The 23,886-nt window shown below is 44.0% G+C and overlaps 1 protein-coding gene across 1 annotated transcript in view; it reads left to right on the top strand.

Moving 5' to 3' along the window:
* The window catches only part of PIGG (phosphatidylinositol glycan anchor biosynthesis class G), a 2,654,828-nt gene that overhangs the window by 493,497 nt on the left and 2,137,445 nt on the right, over positions 1-23,886 (top strand). Inside the window, exon 4 of the mRNA XM_044060932.1 lies at positions 18,963-19,151. Coding sequence (XP_043916867.1) covers positions 18,963-19,151 — 189 coding nt within the window. The remainder of the gene's footprint in view (positions 1-18,962; positions 19,152-23,886) is intronic.

Here is a 23,886-nt window from a genome sequence, read left to right as displayed (position 1 = left end):
CGCTTTGGCAGAAATTGGCCATCTGCTAAAGAAAAGAGCCATCCAGCCCGTTCCCCAGACCAGATCGGATCAGGGTTCTACTCCAGATTCTTTTAGTGCCAAAAAGACGGGGAACTAAGACCAATCCTAGACCTCTCTCTCTTGAATCTGGCAGTCCCCAAAGAAAAATTCAATGGTCACTCTGCAATCTATTCTCCCTTCTGGGAGAAAATCACTGGATGTGCTCGATAGATCTCAAGGACGCGTACTACCACATCCTGATGGACAGGCGCTCCAGGAGGTTTCTCCGCTTCGGCTGGGAGCCAGTCACTACCAGTTCCGGGTCCTTCCCTTTGGTCTCACCACAGCCCCAGGGTGTTTACCAAAGTACTAGCAGTGGTAGCGGCCCACCTGAGGCTTCAGGGGTGCAGGTCTTTCCCTACCTGGACGACTGGCTCCTTACCGCCCCAACAAGGCATCTACTTCTCTTGGCGAGACTCCTTTCTCCATCTTGCTCCATTTCTGGGCATCACAATAAATACAAAAGTCCAACCTGGCGCCCACACAGCTCTTAGATTTCATAGGGGCCAGACTAGACACAAGGAGTTTACGAGCCTTTCTCACTGCGGACAGAGTTCTAAATCTGCAGCTCCAGGTGCGGGCCATTCTCCATTCAAATTCTGTTCCAGCGGAGTTGGTCCTGAGGGCTCTAGGGTCCATGGCTTCGCTATAGCACTTCTTCCTCTTGCCAGGCTCAATATGCGCATTCTACAGTGGACGCTCTTAGTACAGTGGTCATACCTTGCTCTCCCCATGCATCATCCCATAGCGATCAGCAAGGCTTGCAAGCGGTCCCTCTTGTGGTGGCTCCGCTCCCCGGATCTCCACGAGGGTCGCCCATTTTGTGCTTCTCCCCTCTCGCCACGGTGACCACGGACGCCTCCGCCTCGGGTGGGGGCACTTTGGGCGGACAGTCCAAGGCACGTGGAACGATTCAGAGACCTTACTGCATATCAATGTTCTAGAGATGAGAGCAGTGCTCTTAGCGTTGCTAGCACTTCAGGACTTTCTTCCCTTGGGAACAATTGCGATTCAATCGGACAATATGTCTGTTGTCTGGTACATCAACAAGCAAGGGGAACAAGGTCTTACCCTCTTTGTCGAGAGGCCATGAGAGTTTGGGAATGGGCAATCTCCACCAATCGCTTTCTCATAGCAACGCACATTCCGGTCGGTCCAACATCCTAGCGGACAAGCTCAGTCGCACCATTCTGACCCCTTACGAGTGGTCTCTCAATTGTCAAGTAGCGAACGCATATTCGCACGGTGGGGAACCCTTCATGCGATCTTTTGCTTCTCCCTCAAACACCAAGTGCGACAGTTTTTCGCTCTAATACCTCCTCCCGGAGGTACCCCAAGAGACGCTCTGGTGCATGCTTGGCCACCCGGTCTTCTGTATGCCTATCCACCCTTGCCTCTGATGCTGCAAGTTCTTCAGAAAGCTTCTCGGGTGGGTTGCAGAATGATTCTCATTGCTCCATTCTGGCCTCGACAGATCTGGTTCCCCTTCCTAAGGTCTCACTCGGTGAATCCTCCTTGGATTCTAGATCCCATCCCGGATCTGATATCCCATCCATCCTGCATTCCTCCTCCGAACCTGGACAACCTGAAGCTGACCGCTTGGCTGCTCCAGTTCCACTCTTGATAAGGACTCGGTATTTCTTCACGGTAAAGGCTATTTTGGTGGCGGCTCATAAACCATCCACTAGAAAGGTTTACGAAGCAAATGGAAACGTTTCTCTGTGTGGGCGGAGCGGCAAGGCCTGAATCCCTTCACGGTTCCTCTCCCTGTAGTGCTTGATTTTCTAACCTCTCTCTTTAATGATGGTGCCAGCAGTTCCACAGTCAAAGTTCAACTGGCGGCAATTTCTCACTATCACATTGGTCAAGATTCTAATCCTCTTATGTCAGCCAAATTGTGTAAAGCATTTCTTAAAGGTACTTTCCTTCTCAGGCAGCATACAAAACAAGCAGTTCCTCCTTGGGACCTTTCTTTGGTCCTACAGGCCTTGACCGCTCCCCCTTTCGAGCCCGCGGCTACGGTGGATCTCAAATTTTTGTCCTACAAGACAGCCTTTTTGGTAGCCATTACATCAGCCAAGAGAGTTTCTGAACTTCAAGCTTTATCAGCTAAACCTCCTTACTTGGTATTTCATCCGGACCGTGTCTCCCTCAGGACCAACCCGTCCTTCCTTCCTAAAATCGCTTCTGAAGCAAACATCAATCAATCCATTAACCTCCCTGTTTTCTTCCCTAAGTATGAAAACAAAGGTGAATATAAGCTACACTCACTAGATGTTCACAGGCAACTTAGATTTTATCTCAACAGGACAGCTGGTCATAGGCAATCCGACCAGCTGTTTATTTCCTTTGCAAAATTCAATTTGGGCAAGCCAATTTCTAAAGTTTCTCTGTCTCGCTGGATTTCACAGTGCATTTTATTGGCTTATCAAGCGTCAGGAAGGCCCGCACCGGGGGGTGTTCATGCCCATTCAACCCGGTCAGTATCTACCTCGGCAGCCTTCAAGGCTAGGATTCCTCTAGATGATATTTGTGCAGTAGCCACGTGGGCTTCATCTCATATATTTATTTCCCACTATAAGTTGGATCTTGCATCTAGGGGTAGAGCATCCTTTGGCTCCGCGGTGCTCCGGAATATCCTTCCATGATGGCCGCCCAAGATTCAGGTAGCTGGGGACTCTGTCCCACAGGTTGCAGACAAATGAATATCCTACTTCAGATTTAGAAGTTATGTACTCACCATAACGTTCCATCTGAGTAGGTGTATTCATTTGTCTGCAACCATCCCGCCCTCCTATCCCCCTGGCCTTTCAGTTTCCTGCATATTCCTTGTTACCCTTTTTAGGGTATTGTTGCTTTGGCAAACTCGATCTGAGGTCATGAGGGTAGAGCAGGGCATTATGGGTGAGGGGAGGAGCTGAGAGCTTGGATCCATAGCTGGAAAACCATGCCGGTTCGGATCCGATATCGGATCCATAACCCACAGGTTGCAGACAAATGAATACACCTACTCAGATGGAACGTTATGGTGAGTACATAACTTCTAATTATAATCAGCTGCTGTACCCATCCTGACAGATGACCTGTGCAAGAGTATTTTACAAATGCTGTTTTAGAAGGTGAGAGAGAGAGCAGTGATGCAGAGATAAACACTGTTGCCTGACAACATTTGGTCCTGCACTGTAGTTCTGAGTTGGAGTACCTTGTGTGAAGAGTCTGTATGTCTTTTCTATGCTTATGTGGGTTTTCATCAGGGGCTCCAGTTGCCTCTCATGCCTTCTGTTTGTCAAGTCAATAAGATACTACTTAAAAAAATGAAACATAAAAAATTATGTAAGCAAATACATCTGAGCTACCATGGGCATGATGTCATCCTCTTGGAGTTAAGCATAAAGAGAGCTTTGAGGTGATTGCTGTTGAAATAGGGTGCTGCATTTAAAAAGAATAACTGTTTGCGCTTACAAACACAGAAAAAATAAAGCAGCATAGTGCTACTAAATGTTTTTTATTTCATTGTTACATTTCTGGTTTACTTCACATCACGTTGGCTAAACTAGTGTTGTATGGGACACAGTGCATCTTGTTATCGTATCATAATCTGAAATGAATTATTCGGTATCTTGCAGTAACTGCCTGCTTGCATTTGTCTGTACCCTGTTACTGCTTCCTGATTGATTACACTTTGTTATATCTGAACTATAATTAAGTTACTTAGTGCTGTATATTCTTACTTAGTATTAAGTATATATACTTCTGTATATTCTTAACGACAAAGTTGTGTGTTTGGCTTTGTTAGTACCTGTTGTTCCTTAATCCTTGAAGTGAGTGTATTTTCTAGCTATTCTGAGGCATGTCCCCCTCTCTTCTATCCTATCCTTCAAGAAATCAAAAGTAACCTTAATTTTTTTTTTTAATTTTTACCACCAATTCTAATAATTGATTCCATTTGCCCCTCACTCTGTGAATAAGTGCATTCTAATATCCAAATTAAATTGAGTTCCTTTTTGCCTACCAGCCATGTCCTTTCCTGTCTTGATATTTCTTTTAGTGTAATCATATCATGTTTTCCCCAGTACATTATGGATTCATATATGTATCCTTATCACTCTGTTTTGTGCTTACATAAAAAGATTAACCTCCTTATTCTGTTCTTCTGTATTATGCATTTGCTTCCCCTCACCCTCCTAATTGCTTTTGTCTATATCTTCTTCAGCACTGTGATCTTTCTTTCCCTATAAGGCCTCTTGAACTGTAAAGAATACTCCCACAGTGGCTTAATTAGTGCCCGATAAAGGGAAATGATCAACTTTCCACATCTAGATTCTAGTCCCCTTGGTGTATAACACCATCACTTGCTTTGCTAGGATTTGTATTAGAACATGGAAGACAGAAACATTGGACCACAAGCACTGGATAAAGTCAGCAATGCACAAATTCTAACTTTAGATAACAAAACTTAATAAACATTTGTTTTTACAAGGCCTCATGCCATCTTCAATACCTAAATTTACTAACATTGAGGTCTGTTGGTCATGCGTTTGGTAACAATTTTTCCTGTATCTCTAATAATCAGCAGCCTCAGAATTAGAATAGTGGTAGTGTTCACTGAAAGTGTGCAGAATATTATTTCAGTGATTAAAACATGATAATGAAACTTCATAGTTCTCATGTGCTTTTCTCACGGAGCCTGTATGCTTAGGTTTTCTGTTGTAGTAACCATGAGGGCCTTTCCCGTTCTGGATTTTTTAACCTGATTTTCGTAGTTATATGTGATATTCCTTAAGTGCAGCACTACACGTGTAAATGGTCTGACATGATGCTACCACATTTTAAACCACTGATCTGAAGTAGGCACTTCATTTGTCAGCAACCTTTGGGATATGGATCCGATCTCGGATCCGAGCTGGCAACTTCTACCACAGCATAGATCTGAACTCCTAGCTCCTCCCTTTACCCATAATCCCCTGCCAACCCTGACTGACCTCAGATCTAGTTTGCCGCGCTTCAAGCTACAAGCTGGATTTTCGAGCTCCTGCTACTTGTTGGAATTGTGAGAAAAAAATTTCTATTTTATTCCCCTTTTTCTTAGTGTGAGTGAGAGCGATTGTTTAGGTACCCCATAGCCCTTTTATCTCTCTCAATTTAATTTAATTTGTGGTTATTTTTCTCCTCCCTGCCCTCGCTGGTCGTAGCATGTGTTTGTGGTGTGTGTAGGGGCCTAGTGAGTGTGTTTCTGTGCGTTTACAATGTCGGAGGCCCCTAAAGCCATCTTTTCGAAGTGCACCGGGTGTGGCCATAAGCTTTCACTGACGGATGGCCACACTCGGTGCGTTAGGTGCCTTGGGGTTGAACACCTCTCATCGGGATGCGCGATCTGCATGGCGTTCAACCCCAGGGCACTCAAGGACCGGAGGTCGAAGCTGATTCTGGCGGGCCTTTTGCCCCCGGATCCAGCTCCAGCCTCCGATGCTTCTGTGGCCGCTACCCAGCCTTCGGTGGTGGCCACCCCTGCCTCCCTCCCTCTGGTCAGGACTCAACCTCCCGCTTCAGCTCCGGAGGAGAGGGAGGCCGGGAAAGCCAAGCGGAGAGAGAAGCACCATAATCGGCGGGCCGAGGACTCCTCCTCGGCCCCGCCCGCCAAATGGGCTTCTCCCTCCAGAGCTTCTGGATCACCTCCTCCTCGGCTCCGGTCCCCTTGCTTCTCACCGGGACCCGAGGAGGAGGGGACCTGGTCCTTGTCGAGGTCATTGAAGCGGCACTCTAGGTCTGCCTTGGTGACCTCTTCGAGGTCCACTTTTAGCATGTCAGATGCAGACATGGACCGGATGATGGGGAGGTTCATCCAGGCCCAGCTGCAGATGGGAGTGCTCTTGCCTCCCCCCCTCCGGGGGGGAGCCCGACCCCATTTTTTGCTCCAATCGCAACTTTTCCGACCCATTTTCCGGGTTCGGAGCGTTCAGAGCCGAGCCACGTTGGATCCAGGGGTGGGTCGGAGCCGACAGTGCAGTGGGCTGAGCTGAGCTTCGGATCCGAGGGATTCGGTGTGACTTCGGCTCCATCCCGGTTGGAGCACACGGGTCCTTTGGATCCGATGGTCTCGGCCCCGGGTTCGGTCCCCGCTTCGGATCCGAGTGGGAGTCGACTCTCGGATCCTATCGAGGGTGGATCCCCCTCAGCTTTCGCTGTGGTGGAGAGGGCACTGTTGAGTGCATCTGGGCCTCCGGTCCTGGCTTCGGCTCCCCCCTGCACTCCCTCTCAGCTGGTTCAGGCTCCCATCACCTGGCCTTCGGGGCAGCCTGCTTCAGCACCTCTGGGTGTTCCTTCGGAACATGACATTGCTGGTAAGACTTCCTCGGACAGCCCACCCGAGGAGGTTCCTCACAAGGCTAAGTGTAAGAGGAGGCACGTGGACGACTCCGAGTCCCTTACGGAAGATACGGACTTAGATGAAGGGGAAGGCTCCCCAAGGTCACCCCCTGAGGATGTTTCCTTTGGAGACATCATGGAAATGCTCAGGATTAGGGGAGGGTGGTCTGCCCCCAAGGCTTCCTCCGATGAGTCCGTATTCCTAGAGGCGTTCGAAGCAGGGTCATCTACCTCTTGGGTGTCCCTTCCCCCCGACCCCCTGGTGGACCTTATCTCCACCAGGGCTTGGAAGGAGCCGGACACTGTAGAGCCAGTCCCCAAGCACCAAGATAGTATCCTGAGTGCCCCTGCAAAAGAACCCACTGGAGCAGAGGTCCCCCCGTGGATGCCATGTTGGTGGCGGTGGCCACCAAGAGGGAGTTGGCTCAGGAGAGCTCCGTGGTCCACCCACTGAGCAAGGAGTCTCGGGCGATGGACTGCCTTGGGAAGCGGGCCTTCAGTTCAGCAACCTTCTCCGATGAGGTTGCTGAACTATATGGCACACGTCATCCGGATGCAGTAGGATCTAATAAAAGAATACGCTGCTTCCCCCCCCAGAGTCCATGTCGGAATGGGACAAGCAGCTGTACTCCTCCCGAATGTCCACTCTACGTTCCATTTCTAACACCTCTATGTGGCTCTTGTCTCACGCCACTGAAGGAGCCACTAGAGCTGGCGGAGCCGGCTTGGTAATGAGGCGCCAAGCCTGGCTCCGACATTGTAACTTCTCGGAACCCTTTAAGGCGTCATTCGCGAATGCCCCCTTTGATGGTTCTGCACTGTTTGGCAAAACCGTTCACAACACTTTAGTCCAGAGCGAGAAAGATGGGAAGACGTTGTCTGCCGTCGGAGTCTGCTTCTCTGCTCCCCAGAGGTCCTTTTCCAAGAACCAAAAGGGTCAGAAGAAGATGTGGTTCCGGAAATCGCATCAGTCCCAGTCAGCTCCGGACAACCAGTCCTCTCGTGGCAGAGGAGGACAGGGAGGACGCCGCCCTAGAGGCAGAGGGGGTCCCAGAAATTTTGGGTCCAGAAAACCCTTCTCTGAGAGGCCCACGCAGAACCCCTGAGGCCCGGCTGCTTCACTCTGGAGGCAGTCGGGGGGCATTTTTCGAGGCACCTAGCAATGTGGGAGTCCATAACAACAGATCGCTGGGTGCTTCGCATCATATCCAGAGGTTACCAAATTCCCTTTATTGTAACCCCCAAAACCAGAAGCCTCCCTGGCGTACCACCCAATCAGAGGGAGGCGGCTGCTACAGAAATTCAGCAGGTTTTACAAAAAAGAGCCATCCAACCCGTCCCCCCAGATCAGCCCGGATCAGGGTTTTACTCCAGGTTCTTTCTAGTGCCAAAAAAGACGGGGGACTTGAGGTCCATCCTTGACCTCTCTCTCTTGAGCCTGGCAGTACCCAAAGAAAAGTTCCGGATGGTCACGCTGCAATCTATTCTCCCCCTGTTACGGGAGAATGACTGGATGTGCTCGATAGATCTCATGGATGTGTACTATCACATTCTTGTGGACAGACGCTCCAGGAGGTTCCTCCGCTTCCGGCTGGGAGCCAGTCACTTTCAGTTCAGGGCCCTCCCCTTCGGTCTCACCTCAGCCCCCAGGGTGTTCACCAAAGTCTTGGCGGTAATAGCGGCCCACCTGAGGCTTCAGGGAATTCAGGTCTTTCCATACCTGGACGACTGGCTCCTCATCGCCCCAACAAGGCATCTGCTCTGTTCAGGCAAGGATTACTTCCTCAATCTTGCTCCATGCCTATGGTTGACTGTCAAGCATGGCCAAATCCTCTCTGGATCCTACACAGGTAATAGATTTCATAGGGGTGAGATTGGATTCCAGACTAATGCTTGCTTTCCTGACTCCAGATCGGCTTCAGAACCCGAGGTTGCATGTTCAGGCCATTCTCCAACTTCTTGCTCTACCGGCGGAATTGATTCTGAGGGCTCTAGGGTCCATGGCGGCAGCAATTTCTCTGCTGCCCTTAGCCCGTCTAAATATGAGGGTCCTACAGTGGACCTTCCAGGTGCAATGGTCCCTGTCTCGCAACCCCCTGTCCCATCCTATTCCCCTAAGCAGGACTTGCAGAGGGTCGCTCGTTTGGTGGCTCCAGTCCCCAAGCCTTCACACGGGACGACCATTCGCGATGCCTCCTCCCATTGCCACAGTGACCACGGACGCCTCTTGCCATGGGTGGGGGGGCACTATTCAGGCAGAACGGCCCAAGGCACGTGGAACGACATAGAGACATCCTTGCATATCAGTGTCCTAGAGATGAGGGTGGTGCTTTTGACGTTGCAGGCACTTCACGGCCTTCTTCCGATTGGGACGATTGCGGTACAAACGGACAACATGTCAGTTGTCTGGTACATCAACAAACAGGGGGGAACCAGGTCTTATCCTCTTTCTCACGAGGCCATGAGAGTGTGGGAATGGGCGATATCCACCAACCGCTTTCTCATTGCAACGCACATTCCGGGATGGGCCAACATCGTAGCAGACAGGCTCAGTCATTCAATTCTGACCCCATACGAATGGTCTCTCAATCCTCTAGTAGCGGAGCAAATATTTGCCCAATGGGGGCAACCCTGTTGCGATCTTTTTGCCTCTCCCTCAAATACCAAATGCAACAGTTACTTCGCTCTAATCCGCCCTCAGGGGGAGTTCCCGAGAGACTCTCTAGTACATGCTTGGCCTCCCGGTCTCCTTTACACTTACCCTCCATTGCCCCTGATGCTGAAACTCTTACAGAAAGCCAGTTGGTTGGGGAGCAAGATGATCCTCATTGCCCCATTCTGGCCTCGTCAGACGTGGTTCCCGTACCTTTGGTCTCACCTGATTCATCCACCCTGGATTCTGGATCCCCTCCCGGATCTCATTACTCACCCTCTGGGTCTTCCGACCCCCAACCTGGTCAACCTCAAGCTGACGGCTTGGTTGCTCCAGTTCCACTCCTGATAAGGACTCCCGGAATCTCCTCACCAGTCAAAGCCATTCTAGTAGCAGCACACAAACCCTCCACCAGAAGGGTCTATTGGAGTAAGTGGAAACGTTTCTCCATCTGGGTGGAGCACCGTCACTTAGATCCTTTCACGGCGTCTCTTACGTCGGTTTTGGATTTTCTAACTACCCTTTTTCATTAGGGGGCTAGCTGCTCTACAGTCAAGGTACAACTAGCAGAGATTTCGCATTATCATGTAGGGCATGAATCGGGCCCTCTAATTACCTCCAAGCTCTGTAAAGCTTTCCTCAAGGGTACCTTCCTTCTCAGACCTCCGGTCAGGGAGGTAGTACCCCCATGGGATTTATCTTTGGTTCTACAGGCCTTGACAAGCCCCCCTTTTGAGCTGGCGGCTACGGTTGATCTTAAATACCTCTCTTGGAAGACGGCCTTTCTGGTGGCCATTACTTCAGCTAAAAGGGTCTCTGAACTTCAGGCTCTCTGTGTCAAACCACCGTATTTGGCCTTCCATCAGGATAGAGTTTACCTCAGGATCAATCCGTCCTTTCTGCCTAAGGTATCTTCGGAAGCTAAATTTAATCAATCTATTAATCTTCCCGTGTTCTTTCCCAACTATCAGAACAAAGGAGAGTACAAACTGCATTCTTTGGATGTGCACAGAAAATTATGCTTTTATATTCATCGAACTGCTGGTCATAGGCAATCTGACCAGTTATTTGTCTCCTTTGCCAAAACCAATTTAGGCAAGTCAGTTTCTAAAGTTACCCTGTCACGGTGGATAGCTAGTTGTATCCTCTTGTCATATCAGAGTTCGGGAAGGCCTGCACCTCAGGGAGTCCGTGCTCATTCTACTAGGGCCGTCGCTACTTCGGCGGCTTTTAGATCTAGGGTCCCCTTGGATGATATTTGTTCCGCAGCCACTTGCGCTTCATCTCATACCTTTATCAGCCATTACAAACTGGATGTTGTCTCCAGAGGTAGGGCGTCCTTTGGCTCTGCAGTGCTCCGGAATATTCTTCCATAACGGCCTCCCAGGATTCAGGTAGCTGGGGACTCTGTCCCAAAGGTTGCTGACAAATGAAGTGCCTACTTCAGATTAAGAAGTTATGTACTCACCATAACGTTCCATCTGAGTAGGTATCTTCATTTGTCTGCAACCATCCCCCCCTCCTTCCCCCTGACCAATATGATTCTGTTTAGGATTTGTCTTAGATAGTCCCTTCTCGGGCACAGTAACAGTTGTTATATTGGGCAAACTTGATCTGAGGTCAGTCAGGGTTGGCAGGGGATTATGGGTAAAGGGAGGAGCTAGGAGCTCGGATCTATGCTGTGGTAGAAGTTGCCGGTTCGGATCCGAGATCGGATCCGTATCCCAAAGGTTGCAGACAAATGAAGATACCTACTCAGATGGAACGTTATGGTGAGTACATAACTTCTTATTCTGGCCCTCTTAGATCTCTTTTTTGGCTTATCCCCTGCTAACACCCCTATCCTTGGTGTCATAGACAAAAAAATGGGTGCTGTTTTTCTTGTCTTGTATGAGGTCAGAGATGAACACATTAAATAGGCTTGGTCCAGGACTGGCCCCTGTGAGACACCTCTTGTCATCTTCCCAACCATACCCAGATTGGTGCCTTGCATTCTGTAGAAAAAAACAGTATGAAGACCACCACGATAATGCAGCAAAAACAACTTCTTTATTTGAATACAAACATAGAAAGATGAGCGCTTTCACGTACAAACTGTACGCTTCTTCAGATCTATTAAATTGTCACAAGACTTCTTCCTTATATAGCACTGCTAAAATGATAATTATTAGCATCAATTATCCATTTAAAAAATCAATTAGCTAAATACGTTGCAGAAGGCCTTATATAGCTATGAGATGTAAGTGCAACCTTATAGGTGAAACAGGTTGTCTCAGCATATAAGGTAAGATCAAATAACTCATCTCTTTTTACATAAAATAAGACTATCTAGCCCTAAAATATAAGTGCATATCATATTTAAAATATTTTTTATATATATATAAAAAAGTAGTAGCCATTTCATTTTAAAAATTGAGAAAGCTGAAGGCGAAAGTGAAAATAAAATGCATTGTACATAACATCACAATCAAAAGACAAATCTATGTTTATAACAATAAAATGTATAAATAATGAAAATGAGATGAAAATAGTGATAAGACAAAATAAAAACATTGTATATGTCTATCATCATATTCAACTATTTCACAATATGCCTTGCATTCTGCTTATTCACTGGTTACAGTTACAGTTTATTCGTTTATAACTTTCACTAGTTCATTGAACTCCTTATATATATTTGCCTTTTCCAGTCTGGTTCAGTAGTTTCCTTCTTGCTACATACCCGAAGATCTCCTTCACTTTCATATTATCTGTTTTCCCCTTCTCTTGTTAATGTTTTCATTTCTGTGCTGTCTTAACTTTATTTTTCCATACATTTTATCCATGTGCTGTCTTTCTGTACTCCCTCCTGCTTTCCCCAGTTGTTAATGTAGTCTGTTGCCATCTTTTACTAAAGCTTCCTCCTTTTCTAGGACCTGTACCATCTTACTGTCTGCTTTTCCTGGACAGTGTTCTCATTCTGCCTCTCCTTCTAGTTCAGTTTTAAGTTACATTAGTGTCAGTGTGCCATTAACCCTGCTTTAGCAATGCATTTCATTGGGATCTGAGATAAAGCCTGTTCCTTCTGAATATCTCCTTATGTGCCGAGGCGTCCCCCATTACTGACGGGCATTCATTACTCCCCACCATACTCCTTAAAGCAGTATTTGAAACCCCTAATTCTCACTTTCCTCATGTTACTTGTTTGTATTACTGAACGTCATTGGTCCTCTCATTTGTTTCATCTGTGTTCTCTTCCACTAGATCATTTGCTGTTTTATGGACCGCTGATTGTGTGTGTCCCTTTCTTTTTGTTACCAACTTGGACACTTCTGGTCTTTCCCTACTTAAGTGTTAGACCTGTAACCGTGGCCACATTGATTATACTCCTCCTTTCTTCCAGCTTCCCCTACCTGATTTGTGTAGTGATCATGTCCATCCGAACCACCAGCATCACATCTCCATCTTCTTGGTTATGCTGTCTTACCTGCTTCCCATTGTGCTCTGCTTGCCTGATTCCTGACTCTATAGTCCTGTTTCAGAGTATGTGTTCCTCTAATTCTCTTCTGCTTCCCTTCTGGCTAAGTCTGCATTTCCTGCCCATTTTCTTTTACCTTTTCTACTAGTGCTACCACCTGCTTGACCACCTTTTACTTAATGTTGTCCCCCTCTTTCATACACGTTCTGCTATCTCTCTACTTGGTTTCCAGCTGTGTGATCACTTTCTGTTGGTTGCTGTCTTCCATTTTATCCTTTACTCCCCCCTTGCTTCTAAGTAATCATTTTACTTTCCTGTGACCCCTGCAAGGCCCTCTTCTCCACTTACCCACTTAACTGTAGTCTTGTGACCACTCTGCTCCTATCCTGTTGTTTCTAGGCTGTTTTCTGCTTACATTATCCCATCTTGCCCTATCTGTTAGTTTTGCTGCTGTCCTGTCTTCTCTAGCCCCTTTCACAGCTATCTGCCTAACCAACTTTAGTTTGTAGTTCCCAAATCTTTTTCTTAGAGTCCCTTATTTTCCTTTAGCTCTTACCCGAGTCATATCTCTGCCTCTTATCCTGAACCCCCATTCCCACTCTGCTCCCTTCCTTCATCTTCATCCAAATACTCTTCCTTGCTTTGCCTACCTAAACTATTCTTTGCTGTCTTTCCTTTAATGTCTCACTTCTCCATCTTCAAAATCCTTGATCTTCTTCTAACTCGTACTTGCCACCTCTGTATTCTGCTATATATCTTACCCTCTTATTGTAACTTCTTCCTTCCACTGGCCCTGTCTTCTGCTAACTGAATTTGTCTGACCTAATCTGCAGTTTCCTAAGCAAAGGCACATTGCCCAGTACTAACCTGTATTTTGGGGAGCAATATTCAAAATTACTACAGTACCTACTATGAGCACTTAGCTCTGCTAGACAACACTGGAAATGTCTGCATAGTTCTGTTCTCAGCAACACTTCTTGTACAGTACACATGCTAGTTTAGGTGTTGTCCTTTCTTCTCCAGCTTCTGCGCTCTTTCTGTTGTGCTGCTGCTTTTCAATTCTTCCAACTAGTCTTTTTAAAGCCCTCCTGCCATGCTGCTGACACCTGATTGGCTATGGGTGGGCCACACTGTGGTAGCAGACACTGCTGACTTATCCTCTGAGAGTGTTTAGTAGTGCTGATACATGCTGTTCTGTTCTGCTCGTATGTGTGTTCCCTGTTTGATAACAGTGCTAATATGGGGACTGTTGTTTTTGCACCTGCTTCTGTGCTGTCTGCTCTTATTGCTGTCCTGCCCGAACTAATCAGTAGTAATAATTGTGTGTAGGATTGGAAGGATTAGTGAAGTTAAGGTAGCTTATGGGGGAGGCAGCTTGAGTTACTTGATGTAAGGTACAGCAGGAATAAGATGGATGAGCTGGGGAAATCAGATTTATTCTATTTTATTTTTAATTGATACCAATGTAGAGCACTGATCAAGTGTGACCGTTTGCAGACTCAGCCCTAGTGAGCTAAAGAAACGGTCAGAGTTAGTACTGCACCAGTAGTAAATACACAGTAAGTTAAAAGATGGTATTCTGTTAAACAGACATGTACAAGAGGTTGAAAAATACCACACATTGTTATACTCAATGTGTACAAGTTTTGGAGAAATTGTTAAATTCACTGATGAGAGGTAAATGACAACAAGCATTGAGAACTGGTTGATGATTAAATGTGAGCTGTATAAAAAACTGAAGAAAGGTGAGGTGAGTGGGTGTCAGTGGAAAATGGTGCAGTGTGAGAGAGAGAGGAAGTTAGGCAATGTGTTCTTTATGGGGGAAGGAACAATTGGCTTAAAGTTGGAGGTGGGAAACAAGGTTTGTTGTGAAACCTTAATTCAGACTGTTCCCTGAGAGCTTGTGGAAGAGATTCCCAGAGAGAGAGGGAGCAAACACTGAAAGGCATGTTTAATGGAGTGTAAGGAGGATCTTGGTGTGATAAGAGGGTGGCAGATTCTGGTTATGTAAGTGGTAGAAAGATGCTTCTTTCATGAAGCTTGACAGAGAGAGCGGCAAAGGCTTGAATGTATAAGAGTTCAAAGATTTGGGAACCAAAGAGGAGGGCACATGTATATAGATAGATAGGTAAATGTAGATAGATTAAATCTGAGTCCCTCAGTGCATATCGACTCTGCATTTGGTCAACATCTATCCTATGAATCACATTTGATTGACAAAACAACTGATTAATGTGTCTGTGCAAGATTCCTGTTATAGCGTGGAAGAGAATATGCCTTTTTCCTTCTATTGTATAATCTCAGACTTGGTGTGTGTGTGTGTGTGTGTGTGTGTGTGTGTGTGTGTGTGTGTGTGTGTGTGTGTACATATATATATATATATAGATATATATATATATATATATATATATATATATATATAGATATATATGGATCCCTATCATATAGAAACCTCATTTGACTGAGACCATAAGACTGAAATTTCAAAAAATTTCAAAAGACTGAAAAGTCATTTGACTGAAACCCATAGTACTTAATTTCAGCATACTAAATTTTAAACTGGACCATATAAAAACAGACTAGGTGGGGGGCTGTGCCCTCCCAACTATATATACTAACTCCAGGATCGCACTACATCAAGGAAAAGGGCATAGTAGTGGCAGCATGTAGACTACTGTAAGGTACGTGAAAGGTATATGCCCTTTTCAATACTGTAGTGCAATCCTGGCATTAGTATATATAGTTAGGGGAGTGTGGGGGGGTGCAGCACCCCTCATTGGGGGCCCCCCACCTAGTCTGGTTTTTATATGGTCCAGTTTACAATTTAGTATGTTGAAATTCAGTATTATGGGTTTCAGTCTTATGGGTTTCAGTCAAGTGACTTTTCAGTCTTTTGAAATTTCAGTCTTATGGTTTCAGTCAAATGAGGTTTCTATCATATGATTGGGATCCACATACATACATACATATATATATATATATATATATATATATATATATATATATATATATACACACACACACACACACACACACACACACACACACACACACACACACACACACACGATTAACAGATGATGAGGGTGTGCAGGGGGTGATGTCTGCCTCTTTGCAAAAAAAAAAAACACTGTCTTTTGTTTTGCATGGTGCAAGGTTATGTTTTAACACTTTGGGTTTGGTGCTTTTTTTCAATATATACATCACTTAACTTCCAGGATAGGTTCTATCCCAGTGAACGTTAAGTGACTAGGACATTAAGTGAACACCGTATAGAATGCATTGTCCTTCACCTAACGTCCTCCTGCACAACGTCCAAATGTATTTATGTCCAATTAGCACAATATGGATGTAAATGCAGTTGAACGTTGTGTGGAAGGAGATTGTGCAAACATTATGGTGTCGAAGTGGCTGAAAAACACTGGAAACATGAACCACAAAGAATCATAGAAAATGATGAAGTTTATATCACATGGGATCACCCAGTACCAACAGTTCAAAAGATAGATGCTAGAAAACCGGATATAGTGCTCCAAGAGAAGACAACAAAAGTGGCATTGATCATTGAAATCACCACACATAGTGACTACAGTGTCTTGTGTACAGAGAGACACAAAGTCATAAAATACCTTGATCTGCAGGCAGAAATGAGAGCCATGTGGAAGAAAGATACCCAGACAGTTCCAATAGTAATAGGAGCAACTGGTCTTTTAAAAAAGAATTTACAATCGTATTTAGATATGTTACCAATTCATGTAACACCGTATGAATTGCAGAAGGAGTCATTACTGGGCACATTGTGGGTGCTGCGAAGAGCACATTTGGCTAACATCAAAGAGTGATACAATATTAATTTCATGAACTTTAATCGTACTTTGACTTGGGAATGAGGTCCATTCCTGTCATGATATTAGAAACCCAAAAGACTTGGAGAAATTAAAAACGGCAAAAAGTATATATGCATGTTCATTTGCATGCACACACACACACACACACACACACACACACACACACACACACTTGCACATATATTTAGAAAGAAAGAATAGTTTCTTAAATAGATGCATGCATAATAGGACAATGCAATATATTTGTTAACTTATGTGCTTATAGTCACTTTCTGTTGCCGTGGGCTGTGAACATAACTAAGGATAATACCCATGATGGGGAATAAACTGTCAATTAACAGTAAAGAAACTCACTTATTTATTTTGTCTTTGTTGACCAAATAAGTGAGCTGTCCCAAATACATTTTTCAGCCTTGATTCAGGTGTTTACGTAGGAAATACATGCCTGTACATCACACAGCAAGAGAAAAAGGTTTACAAAGTGTTTACAAATAAAATCTTATCTTAAGAGAATCAGTTTTGCACAAGGCAAACAGTATAGTGTGGAGAAGTGACATCAGAATTGATGGACAGACTTTTGTCAAACATTAGATATACAATATTATGAGGTATTTACATAACATTCAGCAGTCAAGAATTAGCGTCCAGCAGCTAAAATTTTGTATGACATACCTGATATCTGAAACCTGTGTTGAATGACAAGCATTTACACAGGATAGCATGAGGGAGTTTTTCACTGAGAGTTAAGTGCATGTAGGTAGTATACTTGCAAAGCATTAATGCATTTCTAGAGCTTGCCTGCTGAATCAGACAACATGATTAAAGTCTTCATGTGATTAACTAGATGCTTGCAATATCAGAGCCAGTTCTATATAAAATATAAATTCTCAATTAGATTAAGATTTGTTTGATATCTTACTTACAGTAAGTTGTGCTGTGTTTGCAGCACAAAATTGTCAACTAGTTGACAGGAGCACATATAATTACTAGTGAGTGAAGAAAAAACTTAACTGTAACCCATTTGTACAGGGTTCGTATCGCAGACCTGAGGGCAGGAAGATAGGACTAAGCCGCCAGTATCAGCTTACTCATCCTAATGGGGCGTATGGCATCTTTGGATTCTGCATTCACTGGCAACAAGCAGAGGCTTGAGACACTAGAAAAAAACACCTAAGGCCAGAATGTGGGCTTGGTGCTAAAAAGCTGTTTATGGTATTCATCATTTAACATATTGATGGGAACATGTACACTTTAGGGTAAGGCACCCTCATAGTGAGGTGTGTTCCCACATCAGCCACCAAGAGGGTAGAGTTAGGGCTTACTGATAAAAGTCTCCTCCTTTACCAAGTGTGTAACAGAATCAGCTGAATTCTGTAGGTGTGGTGCTACCAGGGAGTTCCATGGCCTGGCAAAAGTCCAAGTCTATCCTTAAACTTGGATGGGCCTGATCTGAGGAGAGTGGAGCTAGAGCCTCAGGGCAATACCCAGTGAAGTAGAGAAACGTAACGGCAGTGAAGAGCTGGAATCTGCATTATAAGGACCAAAAGCACCCTTCATGGCTGTCTGAAAGATAGCCGTCCTTGATATTCTTTCATGTCACCAGTTTGACCCAAGGGTGTATTACAGTGAGGAAAACTTCTAGAGTCATAAGGGGTGTCAGCCAGATGAGGTTGACTAGGGGTAAACTGTGTATTTATTATGAACACAAACCCTATGGTTTAGGTTAATGCTTTCTTATTGTGTAAGTGCACTAAGACTTGTAAGAGAAAGCTTCATACGTATTTAGTGGGTGACATGAGTGTGACACCATTTATAAGGGACACACTTTGTAGATGTGCAGTGATGGAGAGCTTATATAAAGTACCCGTGCTTAAAATTTTCTTATGAATATCCTATATCCGGATTTGTTTTCAGGTATTACAATATCTGGTGTATGTAATATGGCCAGATTTGTTCATTTGGAGTATTCTTGAGTTGCTTAGCATTTAGAAACTGACAAGGCATCTGCAGTGTGACATTTGCTTTGGAGAACTAAATTAGATGCCAGGGCAGCAGATCATTTAAGAATTATCAAGCTTTAGAATTGTGCACAGAAGGCATCAGTAGTGATTGGTTTTACCAGCTGTCATTCATAAAGTATCCAGTAAGAAAATATACTGAAACAGCTCATCAGTTTTTTAAGCGTCTCTGGCATTGACCCGAGGAACTCCTGATGCGGAAAGGAGATACTTTAAGCAAGACTTCAGTTTTGAAAAATTTCTTTTGCAAGCATTTTTGACTCAGCAGAAGGTCTGTAAGGCCTCAGAGATACTAATACAAGTACTTTGATGGTTTGTCTCTTTCTTTGAGCTTACTTTTTAGGCATATTTACAGTTATTTGCTTGTACTCCCTTTAATCACTGATCATTGAGGAGTTATGCTTATTTTATGCATTCAAAAATACTTTCACAAAGTTAGCACTCAGTTGTACATTGCATAATTCCGTGATTTGATAATAATTTACAGCATGATATTCTATACAAATTAAATATATTATTTATGCTTTTCTTATTCACTTGTATTAATGTTGCATTTTCAGGTGGATAACAATGTTACCAGACATTTGGATGATGTACTGAAAAGAGAAGACTGGGATATGTTAATCCTTCATTACCTTGGTTTAGACCATATTGGACACCTGACTGGCCCACACAGCCCTTTGATTGGAAGCAAACTTAAAGAGATGGATGATATTGTCAAAAAGATTCATACAGCACTGCAGTCTAAGGTAAAGTACAACTATATCAAATCCACATATTAATAATTTTTGGAAAAAATATCAACATTCAAGATGCAACTTTTAATTCTACTTATATTAATTTAGCAGACATAAAATAAAAAAATAAAACTGATGTGAGGCCATTAAGTATTATTGAATCATATAATTATACAATATGGTCAAATGATGGCTCATTTTAGGAATCAGAGACCCTCACTTAGAGCAGGGATACTGGAACTTACCTTTGGAACTAGGCCTGGGTCAGCTTTCGTTTACAAATACTTGGTGGCAGTTTGACACATGTAGCCTTTTATGGCCTAGCCTGAAAACCCTTTATGAAACTGTTGAAAGCTGTATGATTCCAATCTGAACTCGATGACTGTCTGGTGAAGAGGGTATTCTTTTAAGATGCCAGTTGAGAGTAAGACAGGAACAGGACAAGTTAAGTTGGACTAGGTCTAGACTTTGTAGAATGGCTTTGGAAATGTGAAATGTCACTTCATTACTGGTAAAAGAGCCAGATGGTTTTATCTCTGCATACAGTGCTAGTTTCAGAAGTAGGTGTCTCATTCAGGAGTGGTCTCTTTTATTTTCTGAAATTGTCCCTCTTTAGAGGCTCCAGGAAGGTGGGGGAAAATTTGGAACACTTCATCTTGTTGCCTTACAGTTACTGTTTTGTCAGTAGATAAGAGGGTTGTCTCAGTCTAACTCAGTGTCATTTCTCCATGTCATGATCACCTTTACTGTATTCATACCTTGATTGTTATTGTTTACCATCTACCATGTTATTCTGTGGAGCTTTTCTCCCCGGGCCTCTGCTAAAAAAGGACCTGTGTCCAGTCGGAATTTCCCAGTAAACAAATGTAATAAATAAATAATAACAGCTTTTAATAGCTTTCAGCCATCTTGCAGATTCTCAGTATTGTAATTCAGAGTGTAATGTCTAGTGACTGTGTATTTCTGCTGGGATTCTGCTCTTATCTAGGAAATGTTAGATATCTGGATGGTCATGACTAGGGGATACTCACCCGGAAAATGATGAAATTATTTATAGGAACATGACTGAGAAGAATGTTGTTATCTGATCTGAATGTGAGCGCTGAATTTTATTGGACATCTGTGCCAGTCATAGATTGTTAGCAATGAGCACGATGTTCAAGCGCACAAGTCTGCTCGTAAGTGTACTTTGTACTGAAACGCCTTAGGCCAGAGATCAGTTACTAACTTTGTAATCCATCCATCCTCAACCCCTTTTTCCATTTTGCACATGGAGTCGGGGTGTCACTTCCACAGTTACAATCATCTCAAGCCAGGGTTTACACTGCCAGGTGGCTAGCCCTACTGCGGAAACTTTGTAATCATGCCATCAAAAATAAGGCTGTATATTGTGAACACCTGGGTCATGAAAGGTATTGAACTGTCACTGAACATCACTCTGTGGCTTTTTGGACATCAAAAGGTTTTTAGGGTGGCTGGATAGACTTGGGAACCCAAGATGTGTAGTGATGGTATCCTAGGAACTTTGTAACAGATGTTTTCTTGTGGGGTAAGTTCATCTTGCACCTCCAGAAGAGTTTCTCCGTATGCCGTTTTAGGAGATATGAAGTCTGACTGGGACATGTTTATGCATTGTGTTTTGTGCATTATGCATTTGTTAAATGGGTGGGTGGAGTAGTCAGGTGACCTTTTCAACTACAACGCTGGCTCATAAGAAGCACAGAAACACATCATAGTGATAGTTGTTCACAAGCAAGATGAAGTAATCAAAAGTACAAATGAGACATGAGTTGTGTTAAGAAAACAAGTCATGAAACAGTTAACATTATTGGATACATATTACAACAGAAACATCATAGGTACAAGATATGTCTATTTATGAGTACACAGAAATGATATATCTACAGTATGTGACCGTATGTAGTTTAATTTTAGGGGACTTGCTTTTTTTCTGTTTTGGTTGTATTTTAACCTTTGTGTCTATAGCATTTACATTTGTTTTTATTAATCCTGAAATCTTTCAATTTAGTTTTTATGCTATCATTGCTTGTTTTATGTCAGTTGAAATTCTGTTCCATGGCTAAATTTTACAAAATGCTCTTTCTCCAGCAGCTGTTTGATATGGTGTCTGTACATGTTCATTATTGTCACTGTTGCAGTATGCATTATTCTTGGGATATCCTACTGAGGATGGCCTAACATCCAGACAGTATACCAAAGCCTTTACACCTTCCAGGCATCATATGTCACCAGATGTATGTCCTGTGTGCAAGGCATAAGGTACATACATAATATGCAGACGCCTAATATTCCAAACCTCTTTGCCACCAAAGGCTACCTCTTAATTCTGTCTGTTTACCATTCACTGAGCTGATTCATCTATCAAGCCTTCTGAAGATAAGTTCCTGTTGCGGTTTCTTCCTTTCCTTTTTCCTCCTTGTTTGTTTTCATGTCATCCAGGAAGGGGAAATGTGAGGGTGGGAGGCCGATTCCCCATATAAATACACAAAAGAAGTGCCTTTTTTGTTTGGGTGCTGTGCACGACCATACTCAGTGTGATATTTGTCAGGCGTTTGTCCCTAAGACAATCCACAGCTGCCTGTCATCCTTTTCAGTTTATTTGGAAAATCAACATCTGGAGCTTTTGATTCAGGGTACCATGGCTGAATCTGCCTGCCCGGAAGTTCAGCCACCACTTAAGAAAAAAGCTAAGAAAGCATGTACTGAACCCACTGCTGTCCAGCCTCCACCAGCCATTTGTCTCAGGTTGGATGAAGAACCTGAGGACCATCCAGTGCTGCCGCCAATTCCCTGTGTCACAGCCCAGGTGGAGGCCGACATGGAGCTGTCTACTTGCAGTATCACTGAGGCTTTGCATACATCTGGTGCAGATATAAAGGGTAAACTAGGGCTAATTTTATCTGAAGGGCCTACGGGTATTCCCCAAAGTTTATTTAGGGAAGAGGTACCTGGTACCCTCATTGAATCTAGACGGGGTCTGAACCTCCTAGATTTGTTAAATCGGATGTTCCTTTAAAAAAAAAAAACAGAAAATCAAACATAGTCACTGTAGATAAGCATCCTCACAAAGAGTGGCAGGACTTTACCTAGGACTGTTTAATGCCCTTAAGACCCTGAACCCCCCTTAAGTGTTGTCCCTGCTTCTGCTCCCTGGTATTCCACTCCTTCTAAGAGTCCAAGGAATTCTGATCATCTGATGAAGAGTTGGAGTCTGGTGAAGAACCCTTATCATATTCCTGATTCTCCTTTTGTAGAATTATCCTTTGGGGATGCAGTGGTCCGTATGGTGGAGCACTTTAAGGGGGACTCTTCCCAGATTTCTGAGGTTCGAAAGAGATATTATGAATTCTTGGAAATGAATTCCCCCAGACGCTTTGCAGTCTCTCTTGTCTTAGCTGCCATTTTGAATGCTTTGTTAGCAGCTTGTCAGGCTTCTGACTCTCAACCTGTGGCCCCCAAGAAGCCAGACAGATTTTATAAAGTTCCTGAGGACCATAAATACTTGTATGAGAGCCCTTCATCTGATCCTGCTGTTGTTTCCATTTCCACAGATAAGTTATTCAATCTAATTTCCTTTTCCAAGCTTTTACCTTCTGACAAGGACAGCTGTGCGATGGAGAGGTATGAGAAAAAAGTGTATACTTCTGCTACATTGGGTTTAGGGCCACTAATTATCAGAGTCACATGACTAGATATGTCCTGGCTCCTCTTTCCCACCTGGGTGGAGTTTCGACCGATATACCTGATTTGGACAATATGCCTTCTACTCTTTCACTTCTGAGCACTGACTCTCAGATAGCTCACCATTCCATTAAAATTAGCTTTGATGCAGTTGATGCCTTGTCTAGGGCAGCTGCCTCTGGTTCTGGCATGAAGAGATACTGTTGATTGCACCTTCAAGCCTTACCTGATGACATTAAGACCATACTTTCGGATTCTTCTGTAGACAGTCAGAATCTTTTTGGCACTGCTGCTGCAGAATTGTTTAAAACCCTTCATGTTAAGGGCAAGGTTATGCCAGACCTTAAAGAAATTTTTGTTTCCCCTATGCTTACATTCCAGAGGAACTATCTGTCTCAAATTCTTTTGTCTGCAGGCAGCCTAGACAACCTATTAGAAACAAGAGGGTTACTAATTGGATTTTCCCAGACAAACCCATTCATAGTTTTAGAGGCCAAAAAACTTCCTTTCCTAACAAATCTGCCTCTGTCTGACATCCATCCTAAACTTCCCCTTGGCTAGATTCCTCTGTCCCTCAGGCTAACCCCTTTCCTTCCTATTTGGCTACTGATAACCATAGGCGCTTGGGTTCTTTCCATCATGTAACACTTTTTTTTAAGGTTTGGAAGTCCCTTCCTGTACCTCCTCCTTGCTAACTTCCTCCTTTTCTTTTAGTTTTGTGAAATATGGTATAAAATGGAACTATCTAACCTGTTCCCTTGTCTCAGCAGGGTACAGAGGTCTATGGTTCCCAGGAAGGAGGGGTAGTAGAGACCCATTTTAGACCCATCTTGTCTCAACACCTTTCGCAAGACTCCTTTCTTCCTTCCTTCAGAATCTTGTCTTCTCAGACAGTTTTCCCTCTTTTGCTTCCTCAGGTTTTTCCTGGTATCCCTGGATTTGAAAAATACTTAACTCCATATCCCTATTCACTCTCTTTGGGTAGTTTTTACATTTTTTTGTTTCTTTCAATCATTGTCACCTCTTTGCTTCACCTTTTGGTCTT

The sequence above is a fragment of the Protopterus annectens genome, chromosome 2.part0 (genome assembly GCF_019279795.1).
Source record: "Protopterus annectens isolate FY-2018-M chromosome 2.part0, PAN1.0, whole genome shotgun sequence".
Lineage (NCBI taxonomy): Eukaryota > Metazoa > Chordata > Ceratodontiformes > Protopteridae > Protopterus > Protopterus annectens.
Note: the sequence above shows the minus strand (reverse complement) of the source record. Positions and strands in the feature narration are given on the sequence as shown.